Below are 25790 nucleotides of genomic sequence, written 5' to 3' on the forward strand. Positions count from 1 at the left end.
ACTTTGCGTTACTTTTATATGGAAGGTTGCGCAACCAGAATCTATCGCAACCTTTTCCGGCGTCGTATAAGAAGTATAACTTCAAAAAAAGGCTATTCTATTTATTCTTATATTTATAATAATCTTTAATAAAATCAACATTTAGTTAAATATTAAAGTACAGACAGAACGAATGAGTAGTCAAGAAATAATAGATACTTAAATATGCTAATTAAAAATACAAAACTGAATCATCTCGTGTCCACGGACTTTTGACCCACTCCTTTATATCATTTCCTACTGGTAAATCAGGCACTTCATTTTCGTTCTGAATTTGGATGTCAGGAACATCTTTCGTATCAAAATCGTCTTCTTCCATCCATAAAACATCGTTATCATTCATTAAACAGAGAATCCCTCGGGCACCTCCAGCCGCAATTCTTTGACGACGAATTTTCGCGATAGGTAACAGCTCTTGTTTTTTATGTGATTGTTTGTGTTGATTGGCGGCTTAATATGAAGAAAAATATAGGCCACATATGCTACACGATCTTTTGAACAACTGTGACTCGACACTAGGGCATTAACTATCATATGGAACTTGTTATAGATGGGATGATGCTTGGAGATTTAATAATATCTGTAGTAATAATGGAGCAAACTTAGCGTCGTTGTCATCACTCCCTTTGACTCCATAACCTTCTGATGTCTGTTTAATTAACACAGGTGGTGGTAAATATCCTTCTTTTAATAATTTCCAAAGACTATAACGTCTTACACCGCAACATGCAATAGTTTCACATTTAAGTATTTGTAAAAAATATTGTGACTCACGTATATAATGATGCTACTTGGTAAGCTAATCACCAAGTAGCATTATTTTTCAACATCATAGCCTGTTCAATATCCAGTCCAGTAACAGTTGGTGCAACACATTTAGCAACGACTGGAAAATTATCAATAACTAACTTGCTCCAAATGTCAGCCAACACATTGCCCGCACTTTCGAAGTTTCGGTTTTCTAGATCTAAGTCAGTAGTTCGATTACTTGAATCAAGATGTGACCCAAAATCAGCATGATTTAATAGTACACCAGTAAGTTCGCGACGGAGAGGTGCCATGCGTCGTTCAACTCTGTTAAATGCACTCCTTCCTGGGGCATTTGTAGCTATATAAATTACATCAATGTTTACAAATTTATTGTAACGAACCCTGGACACGGCGAGTATACCTCGGCAAGTTATACTTGTAAGAAGCAGGGGCATTAAAAAGCTTGGTTACAACTTAAGTATTAAAAACAAAGATTGTGTTTATAAATGCTTAATATTTTTTGTTTACCTATAAATTTCACGTTTGTACATCACAAATTTTGAAATGTGATGTCACAAAACTTTTGACCCCCCCTGCCCCTTGTCAAACAATGTCACTTCTGAATGATACCCTCTCCCCCCCTTCGAGGTGTGACGTAATTTATGGATGGCCCCTAAGGACATATGATAATTTTTTCTCTTTATGTTAAAAACCAATACAACTCATAAATACAAAATTTATATTGCAAATCATAAGCATTTGATCAAAATTAATGTAAGCATCATTTGAAAATTTTAGTAATTCTAAAATAGAAAGAAATAAGTAAAAAATTTTCATATCCATACATGCTTAGTATATAGGTTATACTGATTTTGCTTCTGAACCTGGCAGTTTTTTTAGGACGAACAAATTAATTGGGTTGCGCGAATTACTAAGAACGTGCCTGTGTCTAAGCGAATATAAAAGATGCCGGTTAAGAAAACGTAAAAAAGGGAAAAGTATATCGTCACCTGAAATGCAAAATAACGTATCATCAAAAAAATCGAAATTGAGTGTCTTATTGATTACGTTTCACTACTTCAAATTATATACATAATATTACATATGTTCAACATTTTCTGGTTCTGCGGTCATATATATTGTAATACATTTGCAACAGATGTTTTTGGTAATATAAAAATGGTAAATATTTTATACAAAAAACATTTTATAATTTATGCAATTATTATCTACTTCACTTTATTAATAAATTTCTTAAAATATTTGGTTTTAGATTTATAAAGTCACTTGATGCAACAAGTGCCAAAATGATTTGCATAATTTTTTTTTTTTGTTTGAATTATTCAATTAATTCAAATATGATGACAGAAAATAGCAAACAAGAAAAACAACAAACACATGCGGAAGCTGTTGCACATAAAAATTTTCATTAACTCCGTTCTGCTACCGCTCCCAATTTTTTTTCGATTGGTACTCGGAAAAATAGGTTCCTAGACACCTCTAAGAAAGCATCTCCAAATATGAGCTTTTAATTGTAACAGGAAGGTCCTCCTACATACAGTTTTCTATTTTTTCTTATTATCAGATAGAAAAATTTATATCTCCCTTCCAACTTCTTGAAAAAATATCTTGTTCTTTAGATTTTGTAGGAAATTGAATGCCCTAAAAAAAGGTCTCGTATGATGTTTTCGTAAACCCAACCGTTTAAAAGATATTAATAGTTAAAGTTTGATAAATTTGGGACAATTTTTTATTTCTTATGGATTTTTTAACTCAATGAAAAAAATCATTCTGAATGACTCGTTCACTCGTTCGACATACTTTTGGACCGTGCAAAAAGCTGTATTGCAGCGGAAGGAGACTATTTTCAATAAAATAAATTGATTTTGCCGAAAAAAACTCTTTGATCTGTTTTTTTTAAGTCCTGTTTATTTTGGAACGCACCTTGTGTATAATATGAATAACTTCAAAATTTTAGTGTCTAGAATAAACTTCTGTGTCATATAAAATATGAGGTGAACTTGCAGGTATTTTAACACATTTCATAATACTATCTTAGAATGTTATAATTAATACGTTAAATCAATACCTAATTTTCTTAAATGCCGAAAGACAAATAGCAAAGTGAATTTATGCTTTGAATAATTTTATTCTTTAAAAATCATATTACATTCAGCCCTATCACGCAATCCATCGTATACTGGTTTTTCGGGAAAGCTATCATACAAATCGAACAATTCCGAACGTAAGTTCGAAAATCGTAGAGTGGCAGTTAGCGGAGTCATACTTTGTTCGTAAATTCAATTTGAATAAATTTCAGTTTTGTTTATCAAAATTTAAATTTTTTTCTACCCTGCATATTTTGAAAAGTCAAAATTCAGAATTAAGGGGCTTCAAAAAATCGATTTTTTTGAAGATTTTTTGTAGAGGGAAAGAAAAAATTTATTAAAGCCTTGTGTGATGTGTGAGTGATTTCTGGTGTTTATAATTATATATTTAAACATCATTCGTAAATTGTTTGTATACAAAATCTTTTATATTTTGTCTCTGGTAAGCAATTGCCCGATGCATCTCAATCTCTATCTGAAACAAATATTTCAAAGAGATTCATATTTGTTAATAAAAATAATAAACTAAAAAAATTCCAAAAATAGTGTAAAATTCTACAAGTTTAAAAATATGTTCAAACTTGACTTTTCTTAGTTTTCTTTTTAGTTTAAATATACAAGTCTCATAAAGTTGTAAGTTATAACGATTCGAAAACATAGCATTGAGAATTGTAAATGTGTAAACTCATTTTTGTATGAAGTCCAACAACAATTTTTTTAAACAAGTGTAAAAATTTATAATTTTACGATTTTACGATGCTTTCGGACAGGTTGTGAGTACCCCAATAGAAAATAATTTAATGCCAAAGATAATAAACTTTGCCCCAATTCCAAATGACGTTTAGTTTTTTTCTATTCTGTCCGCCAATTACGAAAAATCATTAAAATGAAAAACCGAGAAATCGCGCGTCAAAGTTTTCGCTTTCTGCCCAAGCGCTCATATACCTGTTAGACGCTCGGCCACTATTTCCCCCTAGCTTCGTATTTCCATCTATAACTTTGGGGACATATTTTTAAATAATTTTTTGAAGAGACTTAAGCAAATAAAAAAATTCAATTTTTTGAAGCTTCTAAACCGGGTTCCGCCCTTAAGTCTGGTAACAAAAATTTCGAATTTACATGCATTCAGTGATATCAAATTATGCGTATTCGTAGCGGACATTTGTATTCTTAGCTTTGCTGCGTTGGATTGCGTAATAGCTGTGATTAGAAAAAGATTTCTAAGATCTGTTCCATTCCTTATTTTTAGGTCGCGTTGATAAAATTGAAGAGACTTCCTCAAAACGTTACACTACAAAGTCGACATTAAATATAAAACCAAGTGCCGATGATGATTTTATGGAATATACCTGTCAAGCGAAGCATAAGGCGTTGCCTCCGGATATGCCGCTGCGGTCGACCGTTCAGCTTTCCGTTCTCTGTAAGTAAATAGTAGTTTGAAATGAAAGAAAAATATTTACAATTTAATTTTAGCCTATTAACGTTTCTGTAAACCCTTATGTATAAATATATTTATAATACTTGAATTAGTCATTCCTAAGAAATGGTTTCATGCTTACGCAACCTAACGGTCTAAATATATATGTATATTGGGTTGTCAAAAAAGTCTTGTGGTATTTTTATTGAATCAATTCGTGTGGCACCCATACATCGAGCTTCTTAGTGACTCCAAGCTTCTTCAAATGGTTTATAACGGTTTGATGACTACTATGCCGGTCTCTTTCGACCAATTCAGCGATTTTATCGCAATTTTCGACGACAGGCCTTCCGGAGCGTGGCGCAATCTTCGACCACCTCTACACCAGAACGAAAACGTTGAAACCATCGTTGTGCGGTAGAAATGGAAACTGTATCGGGTCCATAAACTGCACAAATTTTATTGGCGGCTTGAGATGCATTTTTGCCTTTATCGTAGTAGTACTGTAAAATATGCCGTATTTTCTCTTTATTTTGCTCCAAAAAGGTGTAGCATGACCCGATGCGATGAATAAAACTAGAACTACGCGCTTTCAGCGCCAACTAGCGAAAATACCGCAAAACTTTTTTGACAACCCAATATAAATAAATGATAAAGACGACGAGAAAAGCCCGTGCAAGCGATACATTGAATAAAAATTAGTAGATGGGCGTAATCGGGCCACTGTCACCTCCACAAAATGCCATTAATCAAACACGTATAAAGAGCACAAAATAAAGATACAAAAGTGTAAATTGGCACAATTATAGTAGCACCTGCGGGCAAAAATTGTTGAAAAAATTAAGCTATTCTCTTGATATTCCTATATTAAAATTTAAAGTCAAGGTGATTCTTTCACTTTTCGGCATACAAATCAAGAACTAATTATTGTATCCGGATAAAACTGTACACGAATAGTGTCTATGAGATGTGCCACCATATGACCAATAATTGTTGAAATCGTACTAAAACTGTTCAACTCTTATATACCGAATATGTGTTCCAGTTCTTACTGCGAACTTTTTATCTAAAACAGTGGTAAATCTATATCTATTATTCGAAGAAAATCCTCTCTTGATAAAGTATGTCTGTATGACAAAAATGGGTTGAATCAGATCCTTAGCCCCCATTTCCGGCTTACTAAAATTGAGAGATGAATAAAACAGTTTAATGCTGAAATGATTTTTGTTATTCTAACAAATCATATACCAAGGATGTCGGTAAGTGACGTTGGTCCAACCTTCATATTATTAATATGTATAATGAATTCTGACCTTCTGTTTATTAGAGGATGATTCACAATCATTTACGATTTGGCCGAACAAGAAATGTTGAATTATTTCGAACACCTGATGGTAATTTCCCGGCTTGATTCTGGCAAGTTGCAGGGAATTGAAATGTTCAATAACCCCAAACTTAGCCCTCCTTACTTTTTTAATATTGTTTTTTGCATGTGTCATGAGTATACCCAATGCCTTCTTCATTATAACATTTTAAGATTCTTAGTTCTGCCATTTCTATCGCTCAAGTTAAAAATTAGTTAGTTAATATGGATTGCAAAAATATTGACCAATTATAATATGTTGATCAGCTTTAAATTCAATTATTGTATATTATATGCTATATATTGTAAAGCGTATTTCGATATATACATACTTATATTACTACCACACATATACACATGTATGTATGTATGTATACGGATTAATGGCTAAAAGAGTGCTATAATTTATTATACATATGTATATGATTGTTTCCTTTTAAGTATAATGAAGTATTTGCAGGTTATATGTGATACAATCAGCATTATTTCAGCTATATTTTATATCAACTTCATTTACACGAGTATTCGGTAAAACAATATACATATATACATATGTATATTATTCCTAATACGTACAAACAAGTTGAGATAAAAACGTCATCGTCAAAAACGCCCCCATCTTTTTTGCTTTCGATATTTTCACGTCGAATAAATTAAACTCATTCGATGAATGTTGTTGCGAAATAAAAATCTACCATTATATGATTAAATCTATTCAATGTTACTAATCTGTGTACATATTTGCATGCCTATGTATTGTATATTATTTTAATTTTTTGGGATAACTCTGAGGTATACGCCCGAAAATTTAATATGTTTCATAAAAGTTGTACTGGTTAATCGGAATCGGCGATAGCGATGTTACAAATAAATCTAGAACGTATGGGTCTATTAAGATAAATCCGGAGTTGCATATTTCCGCGTTGTAGTTGCTTTAAACATAAGCAAATAAAGAAATTGATAGGTGTCAGAAAAGCAATTACGTTCAATAGACGATGATACCATAATTGTACCACTAACCACGCTGGTAAATAAGCTTTAATTGTATGTATGCATGTTCACCTATTCGTAAATTAAAGCAAAGTTTGATTGATATCTCCCTCTGAACCAATCGTTGCTCACAATAGTAATATTACATACATATGTATGTATAATATTTCTAATATTTAGTTTTTTGGAGCTGCAGACAGCTATTGCTAGACATACCGATATTTTTCTGCATTATGATATTAAATTTATTTCTTCTCCTTTTCCTAAATTTTCCAAAAAAATTTCTATCAACTTATTTGAATAATTTTTTAATAATTTAGTATTTAGTTTCTTAGGAAATTTTTGACTATTATTATCAAATTGTTCCAAGCTTCAATTTCCGGTACAGCCATAATCGAGATAAAATCTGTATCTACATTAATTGCCGTATGTGATGACATCGGGTATTTTCTATAACTGTAATTAAAATAATATTACAGGGATAATTTTAAGAAAACAAACTTGGGGCAGATTTTCACTCTTACATTCATTCCCTCTGGTATGATGAACCGATTCTGGGAATTTAGCAACATCATTGTATCTCACAAATTTTGAAATATGGAAAAAATAAATTTTATTACTAACAGAGCCGCGAATTGGTCAAAATATAAGTTATACAAAAATCATAATCAGAATAGCACATTAAATACTTAAATGAATAAATTTGTAATTGCGACACTTGAAAACATCAAAATTTGCTAAGATATCTAGCGAACAAGAAAAAATTATTATTTTTTTGTAGAGCTGTAATAGTCGGACATTTCACACATTTTCGAAATGAAGCAGTAGTATATTCAATATTATACGTTCTCTGAATTTTCCTAAGACATCTTACATAGTGATAATGGAATAATGTCAAGCACTAAATTGGGCTGAAATTGGCCCAGTAATTTCTTCCTGTTATAGGAAATTTAACGATCTAAAAAAATGATTTTTTTAAGTCAACTCGCTCAAAATTTATTCGCGATCAAGCTTATATCGGTTGTATTGTATTAAACATCACAATAAAAAAATACAATATTCCTGTTATTTATGTATATGGGAAATCAAAAATTACAGTGAGCCACCTGTTAATTTAATATTAAGAGCTCAAACTTTACCAGAACTGTTTCGTTATTTCAAAAGATATTTTCTTTATATCTAAGGACCACAATTTTGTTTTTTGTCCACGGTAATGGGCATAACCGTACACTTTCTATACCATTAACAATGAAAATAAACGAATCGGAATACTATCATCTCTTCCATCTGTTTTTTCTTCACTTTTCATTATATAAAACAACCAACCAAAACAATTTCGGAGTAAAAATTTCAAGTACTTCTTGTCTAATAATTGTTGATATTGGCTTATCTTTTAGAGTCTAAAATAGAAATCTGGTTAGTATTGGGCTTAATGCCGAATATGTTAATCAATGCGTTAGAGGTCTATCATAATACCGGGAGTTGTAAAAATATATGTACATATATGTATTCAGTGCCGGATTAAACTATCGCGGGGCCTGTAGCAAATTCTGTCAAGAGGCCCTTGGTTTGCTATAGGTTCTTAAGTTTATGATACTAAAAAAAAAACAAAATTGGAACAAATAAAGTTTTCAGGATTTATTATAGGCAAATTTAGATATAATACATTCAATATCGTCTTCTTTAAGCAAGTTATGCTCTATATTCAACAAAGTGAGATGATTAAGACGTTCTTTGCCCATCGTGTTCCTTAATTAATTTTTTATACGTTTTAATGCTGAAAAAGAACCTTCGCCACTGAAGTTAGTAATCATGAGAGATAATTAAATTCGCAAAGCAATTTCTAAGTTTAGGTAACACGATTCTAAAGAATTATTTAATAAAAGTTATTTAAAAAATGGAAGGTCATAAGACCAATAAAAATATTGTAAAAATTTAATAATTATACTTATTTTCTTTTGACGGCCATGAAGCATTCGATATTGATTTTCTTTTTAATTTTATTTTATGAAAATATTTATTTAAATTTAAAATGAATGGTAGTATCGATTATAATATTCATAATTAAACATTAGAACATTAAAGTTAAGAAGTTCGTAAAATACCTACTTATTTTTACGATTTAACGTAACGAAATCGAGTTTTAGATTTTCAGGTGGAAGGTGGAAGTGAAGCTTAGCCTAATACTATGTTCAGACCGACACTTAATCACACGATTTCGGCTGTTGAATGGATTATCCCACTAATCTTAAAAATTTATCAAGATTTCGCCATACAAAAATGACAGTTCAAAATCACTTCATTGAAATGATTTGAAACTGATCCACGCTAAATCTGTCCGTGCGACTCTGTTTTTGCGCAATCTACTTGTCAGCACTGGAAAAATACTAGTCAGCACTGGAAATCTGTTACATTGTCACAGCTGATTTAGACACTGCAAAGGGAAAAAAATGTAAACAAACAAATTTTTTTTAAAGCAATGAATCTAATTTCACCTGAAAATCGACCAAACAAATGAAAAAATGCATCCATTATTTCTATTATATGGAAAATATTAAAAAAAGACGGCTTTTATTTCAAAATACTATATGACAATCTTTTCTTTTGATAAATATTAAGCGATGTGAATTCTTGAATGACAATAACAGCTGTTTTTTGATCTTTCTAACGGCAGTGAGAACACTGTTGGATTATGAAATGATTAAGTGTAATCTAATCTTTGAAATTTTCGGTCTGAACATAGTATAAGCGTGCAGGGATATTTTACGCTCCATTTAAATTGTTATTTTTTAATTACGGTCAGTTGGAGCGCGGGACCCGTAGCATTTGCTACTCTTGCTACGTGGCTAATCCGGCACTGTACATATATTTTTACACATTCTTCAAAGTATACATTAAAAATGTTTGGTAAACGACCATACTAATAATATATATTCCTTTGTTATTGCTTATATTTTAGATCCACCAGGCCCTCCATATATCGAGGGTTATACTCAAGGCGAGATTCTGCGAAGGGGTCAAACAGTAGAGTTGGTGTGTCGGAGTAGAGGCGGAAATCCACCAGCGCAATTAATTTGGTATAAAAATGGTTCTCAAATCCGAATGGCTTACAGGTGAGTAAAGTGAGCAATATATGTAGTTTCTTGGATTAGTCAACTGAATAACATATGTATTTATATCCGCGAACGAAATTTAACGGCCATGAACAGTTGTACACATTAGATGTACAACGTCTGTTTTCATTTGTCGTTCATGTTTGATGCTAAACTGTAGTTGTCTGTAATTATTTGATGGAAAATTGTTTAACTCAAATTCATAATCAGCACACGACAAATACCCCACAGATTTCTTAGCATATCAGTCGTAACTTTTTCTTTTAGATTTATTGAGTAGTGTTGTTTTAGCGTTTCGTGTTGTGATGCTAGAATGTAAGGGCACTACTTGTAGTTCCAAAGTTTTCAACTGACTACAACCTTACACGGTGACTCCAACCTTACACCTCTTCTCAAGCGGAGCATATAAGAGGTATTCATATGAATTTTTCACTCAACATGAAGTATGATATAACGAACAATTCTGCAGAATTAACTCAAAAATCACGTTTTTTGATTTATGCCGGTCTTGCAGCAAATGAGCGAAATGTGGTGTGGTCTTGTATTGTGTGACATTGTGTGGTGTATTGTATTAGACTGTGCCCGTGTTATCCATGTAGAGTCTTTTGTTGATAAGGTGACGTTATGCAGCACTAGGTGGAGGTTTAGACTCGTTTAGTCATATTAAGGGGATTCTCTTGCTCTTGCAAGATTGCAGATTGCAAAAATCCTATACCGAAAGAGCACCCATTGCAGAATCTAATGATATATGAACGGCTGATTCGGTCAATTGTGCATGGCTATTGTGAATGGTGCGCCAATTCATTCTTAACAAAAAAAACTGTAACAAATCTTTATAATTTAAATAGAAATTATCAAATCTATTTTAATAATTTACCTTCCTCACAATTTAACGTCAAAATACGTATTTAAGTAAAATGGCAGCTAGCACAGCAATTATTTTTTTACGTGTCATTGCACGAAAATAAACATGGGTTTTCGTCTGACATATTTTACAGCTGTTGCAAATATTTTTCTGCGTGTGTTTGTTGTTGTGCCCTTTCATTAGGTGGAAAATCTGCAATTCGTGCACCGTGCAACGGTTTTGCAAGAGCAAGAGAATACCCCTATTATATTTCGATATATGCTGCTCGATATCTTCATTGGGGATACATTCATCTATTGTAAGGTCATTTAATTTGGAAATATATGTAAGTAGACTCTAACATAAGGATGTCAAAAATATATTATTTTCCATATTCTCTTCAAAATGTTTGCCGAAATACGAAATGGACATCCAGAAACCAATTAATTTTATCATCCAGATTATGCTAGGGTATACAAATTATAATAACTATCATACTTATATACAACATATTGCTAGAGTATAAAAATTAATTAATTGAAACTACATATATTATATTTTTAAAGGACTGCCGGACGATTGTCTGAAAATATCTACACCTTTACAGCAGAAGCGAGCGATAATAATGCACGTTTTCGTTGCGAAGCCAGTAACGTAATGTCACAGAATCCTTTGAAAGCAGAAATAGACATAACTGTACTTTGTAAGTAAACGTATTATAATTACGTTCATATACATATATATGTATACGTATGTCTAGATAATATAGACATAAGTAAATTTATTTGTAATTCAAAAATGTATATTTAATTCGTATATGGAATTAATTTGTTTAAATCTCGAATTTGGGATTGCAAATTAATTTGTTTATTCAAATATTAATTCAATTATTTTTTTTATGTAATTTTAGCAACTCTGCTGCTATCCCTTTTTATAGTGGTTTTATTAAAATATCTGTTTAAATGCAGCAATGTTTATAATTCAGCTGTAGTTTTAAAAAGATTATATGGTATAACTAGCTGACCCCGCAGCCGTTTTCCTGCGTGTTTTGTAATGAAAAGAAAATTAAATGTATCATTTATTTTATTTTCAATGTAACGCAGCTTGATTAACAACATTTTTTGGTTTCTGTTCCGGTGCGTAAATGTACAGAGAAGATAGTTTTCTAACTCGTGAGCACGCCACGTATTTTTGGCCGTGTAAAAAACATAGCAGCTCAAAATTTTTGCCATACATTTCTAGCGACTATCCTTCTGTCCTGATGATTGTCATCTCAAATGCTATTTTACTGGAAACGGAATCCGTTTGAACTGAAATGGCAAATCGTGAGAACTCAAACAAATTCGTAGAATCAAGCATTCTGCCCCTTTGTATTCGATAGCTGCGTCACAATCAGTCGGGTTCCATTACACAGTTTCGGCTTGTTTCGGCGCTTGTAGATTGCGAAGCATAATAACGACAGATCCAACTTTGAGACGCAAATGATGCGCTGGCATACAAAGCCCCTCCAAAGAATTTAGAAACTCCACTGGATAATTCACGGCGTCGTCTTCATTGTCAAGACGATCGATCGATTTGTATGAGCGCAATTCTCCCGGAATTTAACTTTGAATCTTCCAGTTTAAGTCTCAACAATTCTTGATGAGTTCATCTTTCGTGAATCGATAAACGGCAAATGGAATTGATACCAAACCACCGGAATTTATCCATATTCAATTTTTAGATGTAAAATGTCTTCGGCAATGTCATTTTTGTTCGTATCCCATAATAGACGCGGATTTGGAGGCTGATATGTCGAAATTATTATCGTGAAAAGTGTGCGAACGTCATTTTCATTCCAGTGATTATCAATTTCCAGCAATTGTAATTGCTGGCTTGCTTCTCAAAAAGTTGCACACACCGTATCATTCACAGTACGCACACAGACTCATATGAAGTTGAACCGCGTACATTTATCAATAGCAACCGAAGGTAGAAACAATCGTCGTTTTTCGGGTGGATTGTGTAAATTCATCTTATAGCATTAATTGATAACACACCTGGGTGTCCATTTACTGGTTGGCCTTGCTTTCTGCGTAATTATTTCTTCAACGATGCATTCCATGCATAATATCGAGGTATTTCCGAATCTCCTCGCAAACGGATCACTGACGAAAGTTGAGCAAAAACTCATAAATGTTAATTTTGTTGCTAGCGGTGTTTCCATTGGCTGTACTGTATTCCCTGGGTTGAAATACACTCTTTGGCCATTCTCCAAATTAACTGCGAGACGCACAACAGTCGGAAAGCGCTACAAAGTGCTTTAGTGCAGTTCACGTATCAACCGTATCGTTCAAGACCAATAACCGCCATGTTGCTTCCTTTGGTCATGTACTTACAAACGTATTTTATCGATTACACCAAACTGCTATACTCAACATTGACATGACTTTTGAATGTGAATTAGACAACAGTGGTGAATATAGTACGATCCGTGTGTTGTCAACTTCGATATTCACTCTTCTAAATTGAAAGCTGAATGTTCTGCCATTGTCGTGTGGTGAGCAACGCCGATAAAGTACAGTACAGTACAGCCATCATTTCTTGTTTGTGTTTCCGAAAGAAAAGCACGTGGATAGTGTTTGGTGGATTTATTGTAGAGATGAGCGATATTGCGATTTTTAAATCACTGTGATTTCAGTGATTGCTATTTTTAAATCACTGTGATTTTATATTGCTATTGCGATCGCAACTAAGTCGACGTTAAAACGGAGACCTTTTGTTGTTGTTGTTGTAGCGGCAGATTCTGCCGATTTGACAGTGTTTGGTCGAATACAAGTCCGGGTCCCGTCCAGTTACGTACACCCGACTGTCGTGGGAACGACGAAAACATTTTGTCGTTATTGGCGGTAAATTCTCTTTTGGTTCCTGTAACTCGAGTCAAGTTTTTACGCCTTTCTTTTCACTACATTTTCGCAAATGTTGGAGCGGTTCGGCTACCTGAAACTTAGAGCTTATTGCATAGTTCATTTGTATGTTGGTATGATCCGCTTTTAATATTTTAAAAGAAAAACTATAAACTCCATAATCCATTAGAATGTTTTGAATACCCGCTAATAATATTTTCAAGACCAATTGGGAAAATATTAAAAACCCGTAACTTTTTTATTCCATATTTTTTCTGAAATTAATTAGTTACAATTCTTGTTTTCAACACAAAAAGCTTTCAAACTTGGTTTTAACAATAAGTAAAATTAAAAATTTTATTAAAACAAATTAAAATATTCCATTTTGATTATATTTCATCTCCCACTTCAAACATCACACTTCACTTCTTTTCCTTGATACATTTCCTGCCATTATTAAAAATTATAAGAACGTTACACTCAAAACTTCAAACCGCTATGACGCAAAATAGCATATACGATATATACAATACCCTGAAGAAAGTTGTTACTTTTCTGCTATTTGCTATTGTGATCGTAATTCACAGGTTCGAACTGCTATCGTAAATCACAGGTTCGAACTGCTATCGTAAATCACAGGTTCGAACTGCGATCGCAATCGCAGTTCATAGAAGCGAACTGCTATTTATAAAAAGTGATCGCAGTTGCGATTTGCGATTTTTCAATCACAGTGAAAAAATCACCGGTAGTGAAATATCGCTCATCACTAATTTATTGTCAGACATACAAATCGAAGTGGGATTGTGATATCCGCAAGGCCCGTGAACCATAATGGTTTTCATCACTTCGTATAATACTGGATCTTTCTCTGCATCAGGTATTTCAGCAGAAATGATTTCATCAATTTCATCTGGTGTAACCACCATCCAAAAAGGAATGTGTGCGTGGGGCAAACCTCTCTTTTGCCACTCAACAGAGTACATATAGTATCTAATCGCAACATATATACGTTGCTTCTAGATAAAGTCCATCGAAGCTGTTGCTTGAAAAGTCATGATGTGACATCGTGACGATCGCTTGCTGATTCACCGCGATCCATAATACCGCACGTATGTATCATCGCATCTTGGGAGTACTCGGTCAAGTGCCTTGCGCTGCTAATGTACTTATGTTGATGAAAAAAGAACACCGACCGATATTAAAAATTTCAATCTGTAATTGATCACTTTGTGTGCAACATATAAAACATTTTCATTGAATAATTTCAAAAAATTTTTGAAGCAAACGACAAATTTGAACGATTCAAATAATTGAAAAAAAACAAAACAAATTTGTATGGAAAAAATTTACTTTTTGGAATCGTCCAATTTTCCGACTTTTCCTCACGAAAAGCATTCAAGTTTTTTATTTCTAAACCTTCCCCGATCCACACAGAACATTCTCTGAAAATTTCCTCAAGATTGGTTCCGTCGTTCCCTTAGCGTTACTAATAAACAAACAAACATTCGTTTGTATGGGAAAAAGAAAATGGTTGTTTTAGGGGTTTTCCGGCAATTATTCGGGGTTTTCTTGCCGTAAAAACCATCCTTGAGCCTCAACGAACATTTAAAAAAAAGAATTGGCAAAATTTGTCCAGGCGTTTTTGAGTTATGCGCTTACCAACACATTTTGCGATTCATTTTTATATACATATGTATAAGATTATGGGCGTTTCAATTAGATAACAGAAATTGAAGAAAGAATCAAAACGTTATTTGTTTTCTCTTCATGCGATTAACAAAATTGTTTTGTACAATTTAGGACCGTTTTCTCAATAACCGCTTAATACGAGTGTTTTCCTTAATTAACAAAACCGTTTTCCCCAAATTGTGGTTAGCTTGCCTACAAATCGTTTGATTATTGTGAATTGCATCGTGAATGCGCAAAACTGTGTAAACATCATGAGCCATGTATTTGCATGAACCCAAACCGGTTTTCGTATTCAAGGGAACGACAAGGAAAAACGAGATCATACTCAGGTGGTTCGCTTTGTGTTTTTTCCGCAACAGGTCGCTACTACGCAATTCGCCATTTCTTTTCATTTTGAATTTTCATTCATTGCAACATCACTCGGATTTAAAAAAATATTTACTTTATATTCGGATATTAAATGTTATAACCTGTTTTTTGAATGCAATATCTATACATATGTATGTACATATGTTTATTGTAAATATATGTATGAATGCAAATATGCATAATATTTAATGGTAATGAGTGACAAAATAGTCCCCTTCCACACGACGTTTTTGCAGTTAATTTTTCTTAAAAATTTTACAGCTGACAACTTTCATTTCATGTTCTTCTTAGAAACTAATATAATAATAATAAAAATTCTTATCGTTCCCACAACAATCTACTTAGTTTACGTAACCGGATATGTACATACATATGTATGTATGTATGTAGGAGGTACTTTTTTGTTTGAGGAAGAATGCTCTATGCTTGATCTGCATATTTTACTTACATAAGTACATACATATGTATGTATGTATGTATGTATGTACATAAGTATATGCGATATTGCTGGCAGTACTCAATATCTTTAATTACGGTATGTCATAAGACATCTTACACCTGAGTGAAAAGGAATTAAGCAGTGAATAGCAATATTTTAGCTTGTTATGTGTTCTTTACATTGTTGTAAAGTATGCTCCGTACATAGGAAATTTTGGTAAGAGGGCGATTATTTTCTTATCACAATTTTCTTCCAGCCCCTAACATCATTTAGTAGTTTTTGGTTGTTTTATAATTTTAATCAACATCAACAAAGAGTCAGATGTACTCATTTACTTATGTATGTACATACGAGGGCTGTCTGATAAATAACCGACCTAACCATGATGCACGCGACTTTTTCAAATTTTTTTTTTTTATTTTTCTACATAGTCTCCTTGTAACTTCACACACTTCTCGCAGCGATGCTCCCATCTCTGCAACCCTTCCAAACAGAGCGCTGGAAATGTTCATGCGTGCACGTTTGTGGTCTAGCGTAAGCAAACGCGGCACCCAACGCGCGGACAGCTTTCTCATGCCCAAATCTTGGTTTAATATTTGACAAACACGTTCTTTTGACATCTTCATAATCTCAGATATTTCTCTAACTTTAATCCGGCGGTCATCTAGTACCAATTGATGAACTTTAGCGATGTTATCGTTAGTGGTTACAGTTGTTGGACGCCCAGGACGTTCATCATCTTCCAAGCTCCTGCGGCCACGTTTAAATTCAGCTGCCCAAAATTTTACGGTGGTAAACGATGGTGCAGAGTCACCATACACAGAGTCCAACTCATCTTTGATTTGTGAAGGCCTTTGATTGCCTTTCAAAATAAAAATTTAATTACAGCTCGATATTCAATTTTTTCCATTTTGGGGAAATCACCGAAATAGACTCACAAAAACGACTGTCAACAGATAATTGCGCAAGATAAATTTCTGAAATTTTGGCGAGTAGCTATTATAATATGCACAATTTGAAATAGAAACTTTTTTTTCAGATGTGCCGCTAGCTTCACGTTGAGGTCGGTTATTTATCAGACAGCCCTCGTAAGTATGTATACTATATGGATATGTAAGAATATATTACCTATGTGTGTACATATGTATGTATGTACATGTACATAGTATGTAGTTACCTACCCTGCAAACCATCAGCGGGTAAAAAACCAGATAATCAGTGGGTAACATGGTGGTAAACGAGGGGATAAACATATAGAGTGTGTCTTAGGCCGACCGAATATTTAACCCACTCACGTACGTATACATGTGATCATACAACAAAAAATAACCCGAAAATGTGCGTTGGTGTTAGTGCAAAGAGAAAAAATGTGTAGTTGTATTGAAATATTTGTCACAAGCGGGTAGCCGTGGTTGGCTGGGTACCCTCTTAAAGACTAATCAATCGACTGTCTTTTTCTCATACTTACACTTATAACAGATTTTTTTTACATAATACTAGTTAATTTACAGATTTTGTTTAGAAAACTCATCGTTTATACCATTTAAAAAAGGGAACAAATTCGTGCTGGATTAAAAAGTAAAATCGCAGATCTAATAACCTAACTCATTACAAAAATGCTGCATAATTTGTAAAAGTCTACTGTTTTTCTGTAAATTTTTACGTTTGTATATCAGACATGCATTCGAGTTGTGAATTTCTTCACAATTCATTCCATTTCCTGACGAGGTTGTTGCTTCTCTGTAGGGTATACACCGGCATACCTATGTACATACATATGTATATGTATCTACATAGTATGTAGGAAACATAAACATAAATACATATGTACATACATATAAGTATGTGTGCACACAAACAAAATGCGTCTCCTTAAAGCATTTCAAACTACCGATGTACACATTTTACCTCTTTTTTTTAACATGCATACAGTTGCATATCTAGACGTTAATCGCATTTCTCTCTGGTTCACACAATCCTATATTGTGCGCATAAAATCCCAAGTTTTAAGTATTGCGCTTTCATCACGACTACGCACCCCTAAGAGTATGACTATGCATCCAGTACTTGGCGGGGGAGCTGAGACTCAACAGTTGATGAGGCTGTGGCAGCTGTTGTTTTCCCAAGGCGTTGTTTCTGTTTAATATGCCAAGTGTTGTCAAGCGCACTCATACTTCATATTCGTAGCAGTGTTCATCTACATACTTATATACAAATATAAGTACGTACAAATGATTGTGAATTTGTACTAGTAAATGCAATGAGTATATAAATTTACATAAATGTATGCGTATGCTATATTATTTAATGTGTTCGCCTTGTATACAAAAAAGTAGATAAGTTATTACATTCAAACACCAAGAGGACAAATTAACAATTGCTCATATGTTTGCACATATTTGGATATGTTTCAATGTGGGAAGCATGTGTTTATTTTTTTGGGTCTATGGAAAGACTTTATTTAGATCATCTAGTGCACTAGTGCTTGAATTGTTTTTCTTTTTTATTATTTACTTTTAAGGGGTCAGTAGGGTACTATGGCCTCTTTTTTGACTTTTTTCATAGAAATTTTTTTTCTACAATAGAACTTTTTTCACATACCATGAGGTAAGTACATACATATATCGTGGAGTGTATAAATAAATTTTTTCAGAATTTTTTGATGACATCTGTCCGAGAAATGGCTGGATGAATGAGATGCGTTTTTTCCCTGGCGGACACGATTTCACATGTTTGGATCATCTGAAACACAAAAACCCAATTTATACTTAAAAAGTGCGTAAATGGTTATCGTCCCTACTGGAATCAAGAAAAAATGTTGATAAATAAAAAAAGTAATTAACGTTTTATTTTTCATTTTTCCCCATGTTTTTTATATAAATTTTGTCATAATATTGTCAATAAATTATAAAAAATTATGAATCTAGTAGGGACGATAGCCAGGGGTTTTGTGAACATTAAAAAAAAAAATTAAGCAAATCTGTTGAGTAGTTCGACCGGAATCATGTCCGTCAGTTTAAAAAAGTGTGTTCTGAGAAAAACGCGTTTAAAGTTTAAAGTAGTGTACTGCGAGCGCTCCGAACGTCGAGCGGTATTATTATTTTTGGGCCTTTTTTGAAACCTTCCAATTGTAAAATGGATTTCTACATTAATATTTCTAAGGTTATGAGGGAACAGAAAATGCAAAAAAAAATTGAAAAAAGATTACCCTACTGACCCCTTAAACGCACGGCCTCTGCATTTTTTACTTCTCTGAATTTTCCTAAACATTTTTAAACATACATACATACATAGAAATTGGGAGCAGACGTTTCCACATAACACAATTTTAAATTCCATCTGATTCTTTCCTTCTCAGTTTACAATTCAACAAGCAAATAATATAACGGGATAAAACTTTGCACGAATAATGATTTTACAGTATACCACTTTATGACCAAAAATTGTCCAAATCCAGCTAAAACTGTTAAAGTGCTAGGTACTGAACATATGGACTCAATATCTATAGTTGACTTTTTTCAGAAAATTTTGGTTCATGTGTGAGACATATCATTGAAATTCTTTCCTTTGAATCCTTTCCTGATAGTAGTACGTTTGTTTGCTACAAATTCGTTGAATCAGGTCAATACTACCCTTAAACCACGTATAGCTAATATAAAGATTTTCGAACTTTATACCGCACATACATACATACATATGTACATATGGGTCAATAAGTGAGTATGTTAATAAAATAGAGAGTGTGCGTTTTTCTTATAACGGTGTATATTTGTGCTTAGAATGAATAAAATCGGGTGAAAATTAACAAGCCTTATGCACCTGAAAGTACTTCCTTGGCTTCAATCTTTGGAAGTTGGAAGAGTATAAAATGTTCGGTTGCACCCGAACCTAGCACTTATTTGCTTGTTATGATATGGTATCAATCACAATCGCATCAACCACATTGGTCACCACTTTTCCTCCGTAACGGCTCTTCTATTTAGTCGGAGCGGACCGGAATTTTCAATTTGCCCAAAGACTATCATTCAAAAATATATACTCTAGTCGTATTCTTATATCACCATACAACCGACTTGCTTGCCAAATCAGTATAGCCTTCGGATTTATGTACATAAGTCTGTACAAAACTCCATGTTCTCGGTTCGTTGGTATGTACGGGAGATAAGTTATTTTTGGAATAAGCAAAGCAAAATTTAGTATATAGCGTTCCATCATAGCAACGCACGGGACCACACTCTAATGTCGAAATTAATAGGAATACTCAATTTATGGTATACCATATAACTTGAATATTCAAATTGTTATATTTTTAGGTTATTTAGTTATTTAATAAGTAAGTGAAGTAGTACGGACAAACACGTACGTATATATGTAATAATAAATGACTCCGAATAATATGGTTCACATTTTTTCATACAAAAGAATGATAATAGATTAAAGAGATACATATATTTATAAACCATGTACTTATGTATGTGTGTACATACTTGTATATATGTATGTACATACTTGTACATATATACATACATAGGCAATTCCTAATTATTTTCATTAAATAATCCACATCTCACATTACATTTCATCCCAAGTTGCTCCGACACATGTATCTATTGCGGGACCTACTGAAGCGCGTGTGGGAGACGTGGTATCACTAACATGTACAACTGCACCGTCCAATCCACCAGCGGAAATAAAATGGATGGTCGGCGGGCGTCAAATTCGAAATGCCACTTCAAAGACAAACGTCAGCTCTGAAGGTATATGAAAGTTTGTTTATTAATGTTATTGTTTTAAAAATTATATGATATAATTTACCAGTATACATACATACATATGTATGTTTGTGCTCATTTGCATTGATTTCTGTACTACATTTTCAGGTGGATGGGTTACTGTTTCCAACATAACTACAACTGTTGAAGCCAATAAAAGATCTCTTGTAGTAATTTGTCATGGACTCAACATGCAGTTAACAGAGAACGTTGTCTCCACACATACAGTAAATATTTTGTGTGAGTATTATATACATATACATATGTACATACTTATATTGTGTTATTAACATTGTTGATGATTGACTTTTTTGTAGTTTTTAACAGTAACTCGAAATAATCGTGTTAATTATTTTTTAACGGCAGGCAAAAATGACGGCGGGGGTTAGTCAAGTTCGATATTTTATATTTATAAATAACTCAACTGTATCCCTTGAAACAAGAAGCAAGTTGGATATACATATGTACATAAATACATATGTACGTTTACTTTTCCAACTAGAGTGAGTGCCCTTGCATCATGCTGAATATAAGTATGTACATACATACATATGTATAAATTAGTATATACATATACATAAATATGCGTTTATGAGCATACTATATATGTATGTGCCTTAATAATAGGAAATTAAGTGCTCAATAGTTTTCTCTTCCACAAAAACCGTTGTTCTGAGAATTTAATTATGTTCGGGTAGAATGTTTGTAGGACAGAAGAATAAAATTTTGGCTAGATTTGGAGAATTTCGATTAAGGTTCTTACATTTGTACACATACTTATACTTATGTATGCACATAATTTGTACAATGCATAATAAGCAAACATTAAAAGCCTTAATATGAATTTTAACAAGAAGACTGTTATTATTTTCAATTGGTGTATGACAAACAATCTACAAAACTGAAAATTTAATTAAATTTGCTTCGGACGCTGTTAGTTAATTACAGCTCATGAAACATATTTTTGTTCCAAATTTGTGTGACTGTTAATGTCAATATTTTTAACCTCCTTAATTAATTGAATGCGTCGATCTTTTGATTCATTCATTCAGTGCAAGTACAAACGAAAATTTCAGCGTTTTTTTTTTAGATACTTAGCTGCTTTTGTTCAGTTCATTTGTACATACCATACATATCTGCTAAGACTTAAATTGTATGTGGGGGTATGATTAGTTTACAATATGTTATAATTGTTATTGCTAACCACTTTCCAAAAGAATTGCTATTAGGGTTAATCAATAATAATTTTCGAAAAGGTGTCCGGTAGGTAACATGGATATGATGTGGCGCATATTTCAGCTGCTGCATTGTTTAAACCTTGATGTTGGATCTAAAAAAATAATTATAACATTATATCAGTGATCAATCAGTGATGTACAATAAAACTCACAAAAAATCTTTTTCTGGTAATAATGTACTATACTCATGTAGCTAATATGTATAAAAGTTAACTTAATGCCATATATGTTTGTAAATATGCAAAACAGTTTAGTTAAATTTAGCGAACTTATAAAATTTTATTTAATAAAGTCTGATGTGTGAAATTTTGCCTTGCCCCCATTACCCCTGCTCCCATATTTTACATATCGAATTTGTCAGTCAGTATGTGAGATAGGTTCATGCAAAAGTTAATACAATCAACTAACTTTTAACCGTTTATGAGGGAAATCGGTCTTTACTTTGATCTAATGCCCTTGACACATTGATTTTTGATTTTCTGGTTTGGTGCGATTTTTTGACCGTTTTTGCCTTTTTACAGATCCCCCTTCTTCTCCCATAATTTCTGGCTATATGGAAGGACAAATTATACCGGCCGGTTCTGTGCAAAAACTACTTTGTGTCTCTTCAGGCGGAAACCCTTTAGCTACCCTCACTTGGTACAAGAACGATAAGAGAGTAAGTAAAAATTAACTTATACGTATACATATGATATATCGATCTGTATATTACTACTACCATATAATATAGAGATTTTTTTCTAATGCAGGGTGCTTTTTAGATATGAAGATAAAATTTATTGTTAGGGGCAACAATTTACCTTAATAATAAAGGTAGAGGCACTACATCCCAGGCTGGCTCGAATAAATTCCAATCAATAGGCCCAATTTTTGCAGCAAGTAGGGCCGTAATTCAATAACGCACTGAATATCTTACAAGATGTTGTTGTTGTTTTTGCAGCAGCAGAAAAAATCTCTGAGGTAATTTCGAGGAATGCTGCGGAGAAGACAAACCTTAGTGCGTTGAAGTTCCGGCTCCGTTTACTTTTTTAATTTTTGTAAAAAGACCATTACTACATACAGTAGAATCGCGAAAAAGTTAACCAAAATATCCCACGGTGTTTTACTTTTCCAACATAAAAAAGGGGTTTTCGCATTTGAAAAAAAAAATACCGGAAATGAACATAATTTCGGTGATATAATAGTTTAACTTATTTGCATGGCTCACTTCCACTCGTAACAAAACAGAAACTTAGATTCAGCTTGTACTTTGTACACTATACATACATACATATGTATATATTAATTTGTAAGAGCTGATTTAAAGAAGCGGTCGTACTTGTTTGTTTCTTTTCTTCTTTGTAATAGCTCTAATAAGATGTGATTTCTGATTTGTATCATTATTGTTTTCATACCACTTTGCCACCAATATCTTAGGTGCATTCAAGTGTTTCCGAAAAACTCACTTTCTATTACTGCATATCTTCCTCGATAACTGATTCTTCAACTTCATTGTCAGACACTTCCAAACCTTCATCATCTTCGATCGTGTTCTAATTTTCGATGTCTTCACTGCTGACGTCAACACCATCTACCTTGGATAATAGATTGTATCTCTCGAAATGTATCATAGTGAGAACTATTTGATTTAATCAAATCAGTGGAATTTCTTCTTCACTGTCGTATCGCCACTGTTTTATACCTTTCCAAGCACAGCTCTTGGCAATTCACCCCATGATGATTTAAGCAGCCAAATGGCATTACGAACCTTTCTCTCGAAAACCCGTGACGTCGACACATCAGTTGTTGTCATCGTCCGTGCCTCTGCACCATATAGCAGGACAGGAATAATGAGTGACTTATAGAGTTTGTTTTTGTTCGTCGAGAGGGGTTAGTTCTCTCTTGCCTACTTAGACTGAAGTAGCACCTGTTGGCAAGATCCTGCGTTGGATTTCGAGGCTGCCGTTGTTGTTGGTGTTGATGCTGGTTCCTAAATAGATGAAATTATCTACAACTTCGATGTTATGACTGTCAACAGTGACGTAGGTGCCTAGTTGCGATTGCGACGATTGTTTGTTTGATGACAGGAGATATTTCGTCTTGCCTTCGTTCACCACCAGAGCCATTTGTTTCGCTGCCTTATCCATTCTGGAGAAAGCAGAACCAACGGCGCGATTTAGTTCTGCAGCTCGAATTATTTTCTCCAGAAGAAGGTTGAAGAAGTCACACGAAGAGAGTCGTCTTATCTGAAACCTCTCGTTTGGTATCGAACGGCTCGGAGAGGTCCTTCCCGATCCTGACGGAGCCTTTAATGTTGCTCAACGTCAGTTTACACAACCGTATTAATTTTTCGGGGATACCAAATTCAGACATCGCGGCATAAAGGCAGACATCGTGCTTTCAAAGGCAGCTTTGAAATCGACGAAGAGGTGGTTTGTGTCGATTCTCTTTTCACGGGATTTTTCCAAGATTTGGCGCATGGTAAATATCTGGTCAGTTGTTAATTTTCCAGGTCTAAAGACACACTGATAAGACCCAATCAGTTTGTTGACGGTGGGCTTTAATCTTTCACACAATACGCTCGATAGAACCTTATATGTGATGTTGAGGAGGCTAATCCCACGGTAGTTGGCGCAGATAGTGAGGTCTCCTTTTTTATGGATTGGGCAGAGCACACTTAAATTCCAACCGTTGGGCATGCTTTTGTGCGCCAATATTTTACAAAGAAGCTGATGCATGCTTCTTAACAGCGCCGTGTTTTAATAGCTCAGCCGCCAATCCATCGGCCCTCGCTGCTTTGTTGTTCTTCAGACGGGTAATTGCTATTCGAACTTCTTCATGGTCGGGCAATGGAACGTCCGCTCTATAGTTATCGATTGGGGAATCGAGTTCGCCTTCTCTTGGCTTTATGCATTCACTGCCATTCAGCAGGCTGGAGAAGTGTTCCCTCCATATGCTCTGAGCATCGGTTACTAGATCACCCCCTTGGATTCTACAAGAGTACGCTCCGGCATTGAAACCTTCTGTAAGCCGCCAAATTTTTTCGTAGGATTTTCGAGCATTCGGGCAGCTTATCAAGCTCTTCATACGCACGCATTTCGGCCTCTTTCTGTTTTTGTCTGCAAATGCGTCTCGCTTCCCTCTTCAGCTCTCGGTATTATCCCATATATTTGAATTAAAGTTTTAAAATATGTGTATTATATATATTTTTTCAGTCCTCGATAATTTTCATTATACCAGCATGTCGTGTCTCATTTCTGTGTGTGTAATTTTTCTTAAATATTTGCTCTTCCGAATTCATATCTTTTGCCATGTAAGAACACTAAAAAAACTTCACATTTGTTTCATATTTCTATAACTTTATTACCATTTAAGTCTTCTTGTGGGAATGAATTGTCATTGCATGGCCATTTATTTTATTATATAGAGAATTTATGCTACCGAAACTACCTAAATTTATTTCGTGGATATCAGAACTTATTCTGCTTAAGAAGTCTGCTACGCTATAGTCGTTTAACTTAATCAACCACCGGTAAAGTATTGGACTTGCGTCTTTTCCCTCCGTTTTTGTGTACAACCACTTGAGTGGCTGATGGTCAGAAAAAATGGTAAACTTAACTCAGTACAAATATGACCGAAAATAGCTAACAGCCTAAACGATGGCTAAGAGCTCTTTCTCCGTGACGGAATAATTAAATAATTGTCCCTGCACATCTTTTATTTGTTTATTTACTTCTTATTCATGTATTTATAGATATTTATATATTTTTAAATATATTTATTTCATGCTGCATT

At 33.8% G+C, this 25790-nt stretch overlaps 1 protein-coding gene across 12 annotated transcripts in view; it reads left to right on the plus strand.

Moving 5' to 3' along the window:
- Positions 1-25790, plus strand: part of LOC105232163 (nephrin) — an 85689-nt gene that overhangs the window by 19851 nt on the left and 40048 nt on the right. For all 12 annotated transcript variants that reach the window (XM_049451186.1, XM_049451187.1, XM_049451188.1 and 9 more), the window contains exons 5-10: positions 4147-4317; positions 9627-9780; positions 11191-11327; positions 20596-20763; positions 20887-21018; positions 22538-22674. In XM_049451186.1, the coding sequence (XP_049307143.1) occupies positions 4147-4317; positions 9627-9780; positions 11191-11327; positions 20596-20763; positions 20887-21018; positions 22538-22674 (899 nt within the window). The remainder of the gene's footprint in view (positions 1-4146; positions 4318-9626; positions 9781-11190; positions 11328-20595; positions 20764-20886; positions 21019-22537; positions 22675-25790) is intronic.

The sequence above is a fragment of the Bactrocera dorsalis genome, chromosome 3 (assembly GCF_023373825.1).
Source record: "Bactrocera dorsalis isolate Fly_Bdor chromosome 3, ASM2337382v1, whole genome shotgun sequence".
NCBI classification, from domain to species: domain Eukaryota; kingdom Metazoa; phylum Arthropoda; class Insecta; order Diptera; family Tephritidae; genus Bactrocera; species Bactrocera dorsalis.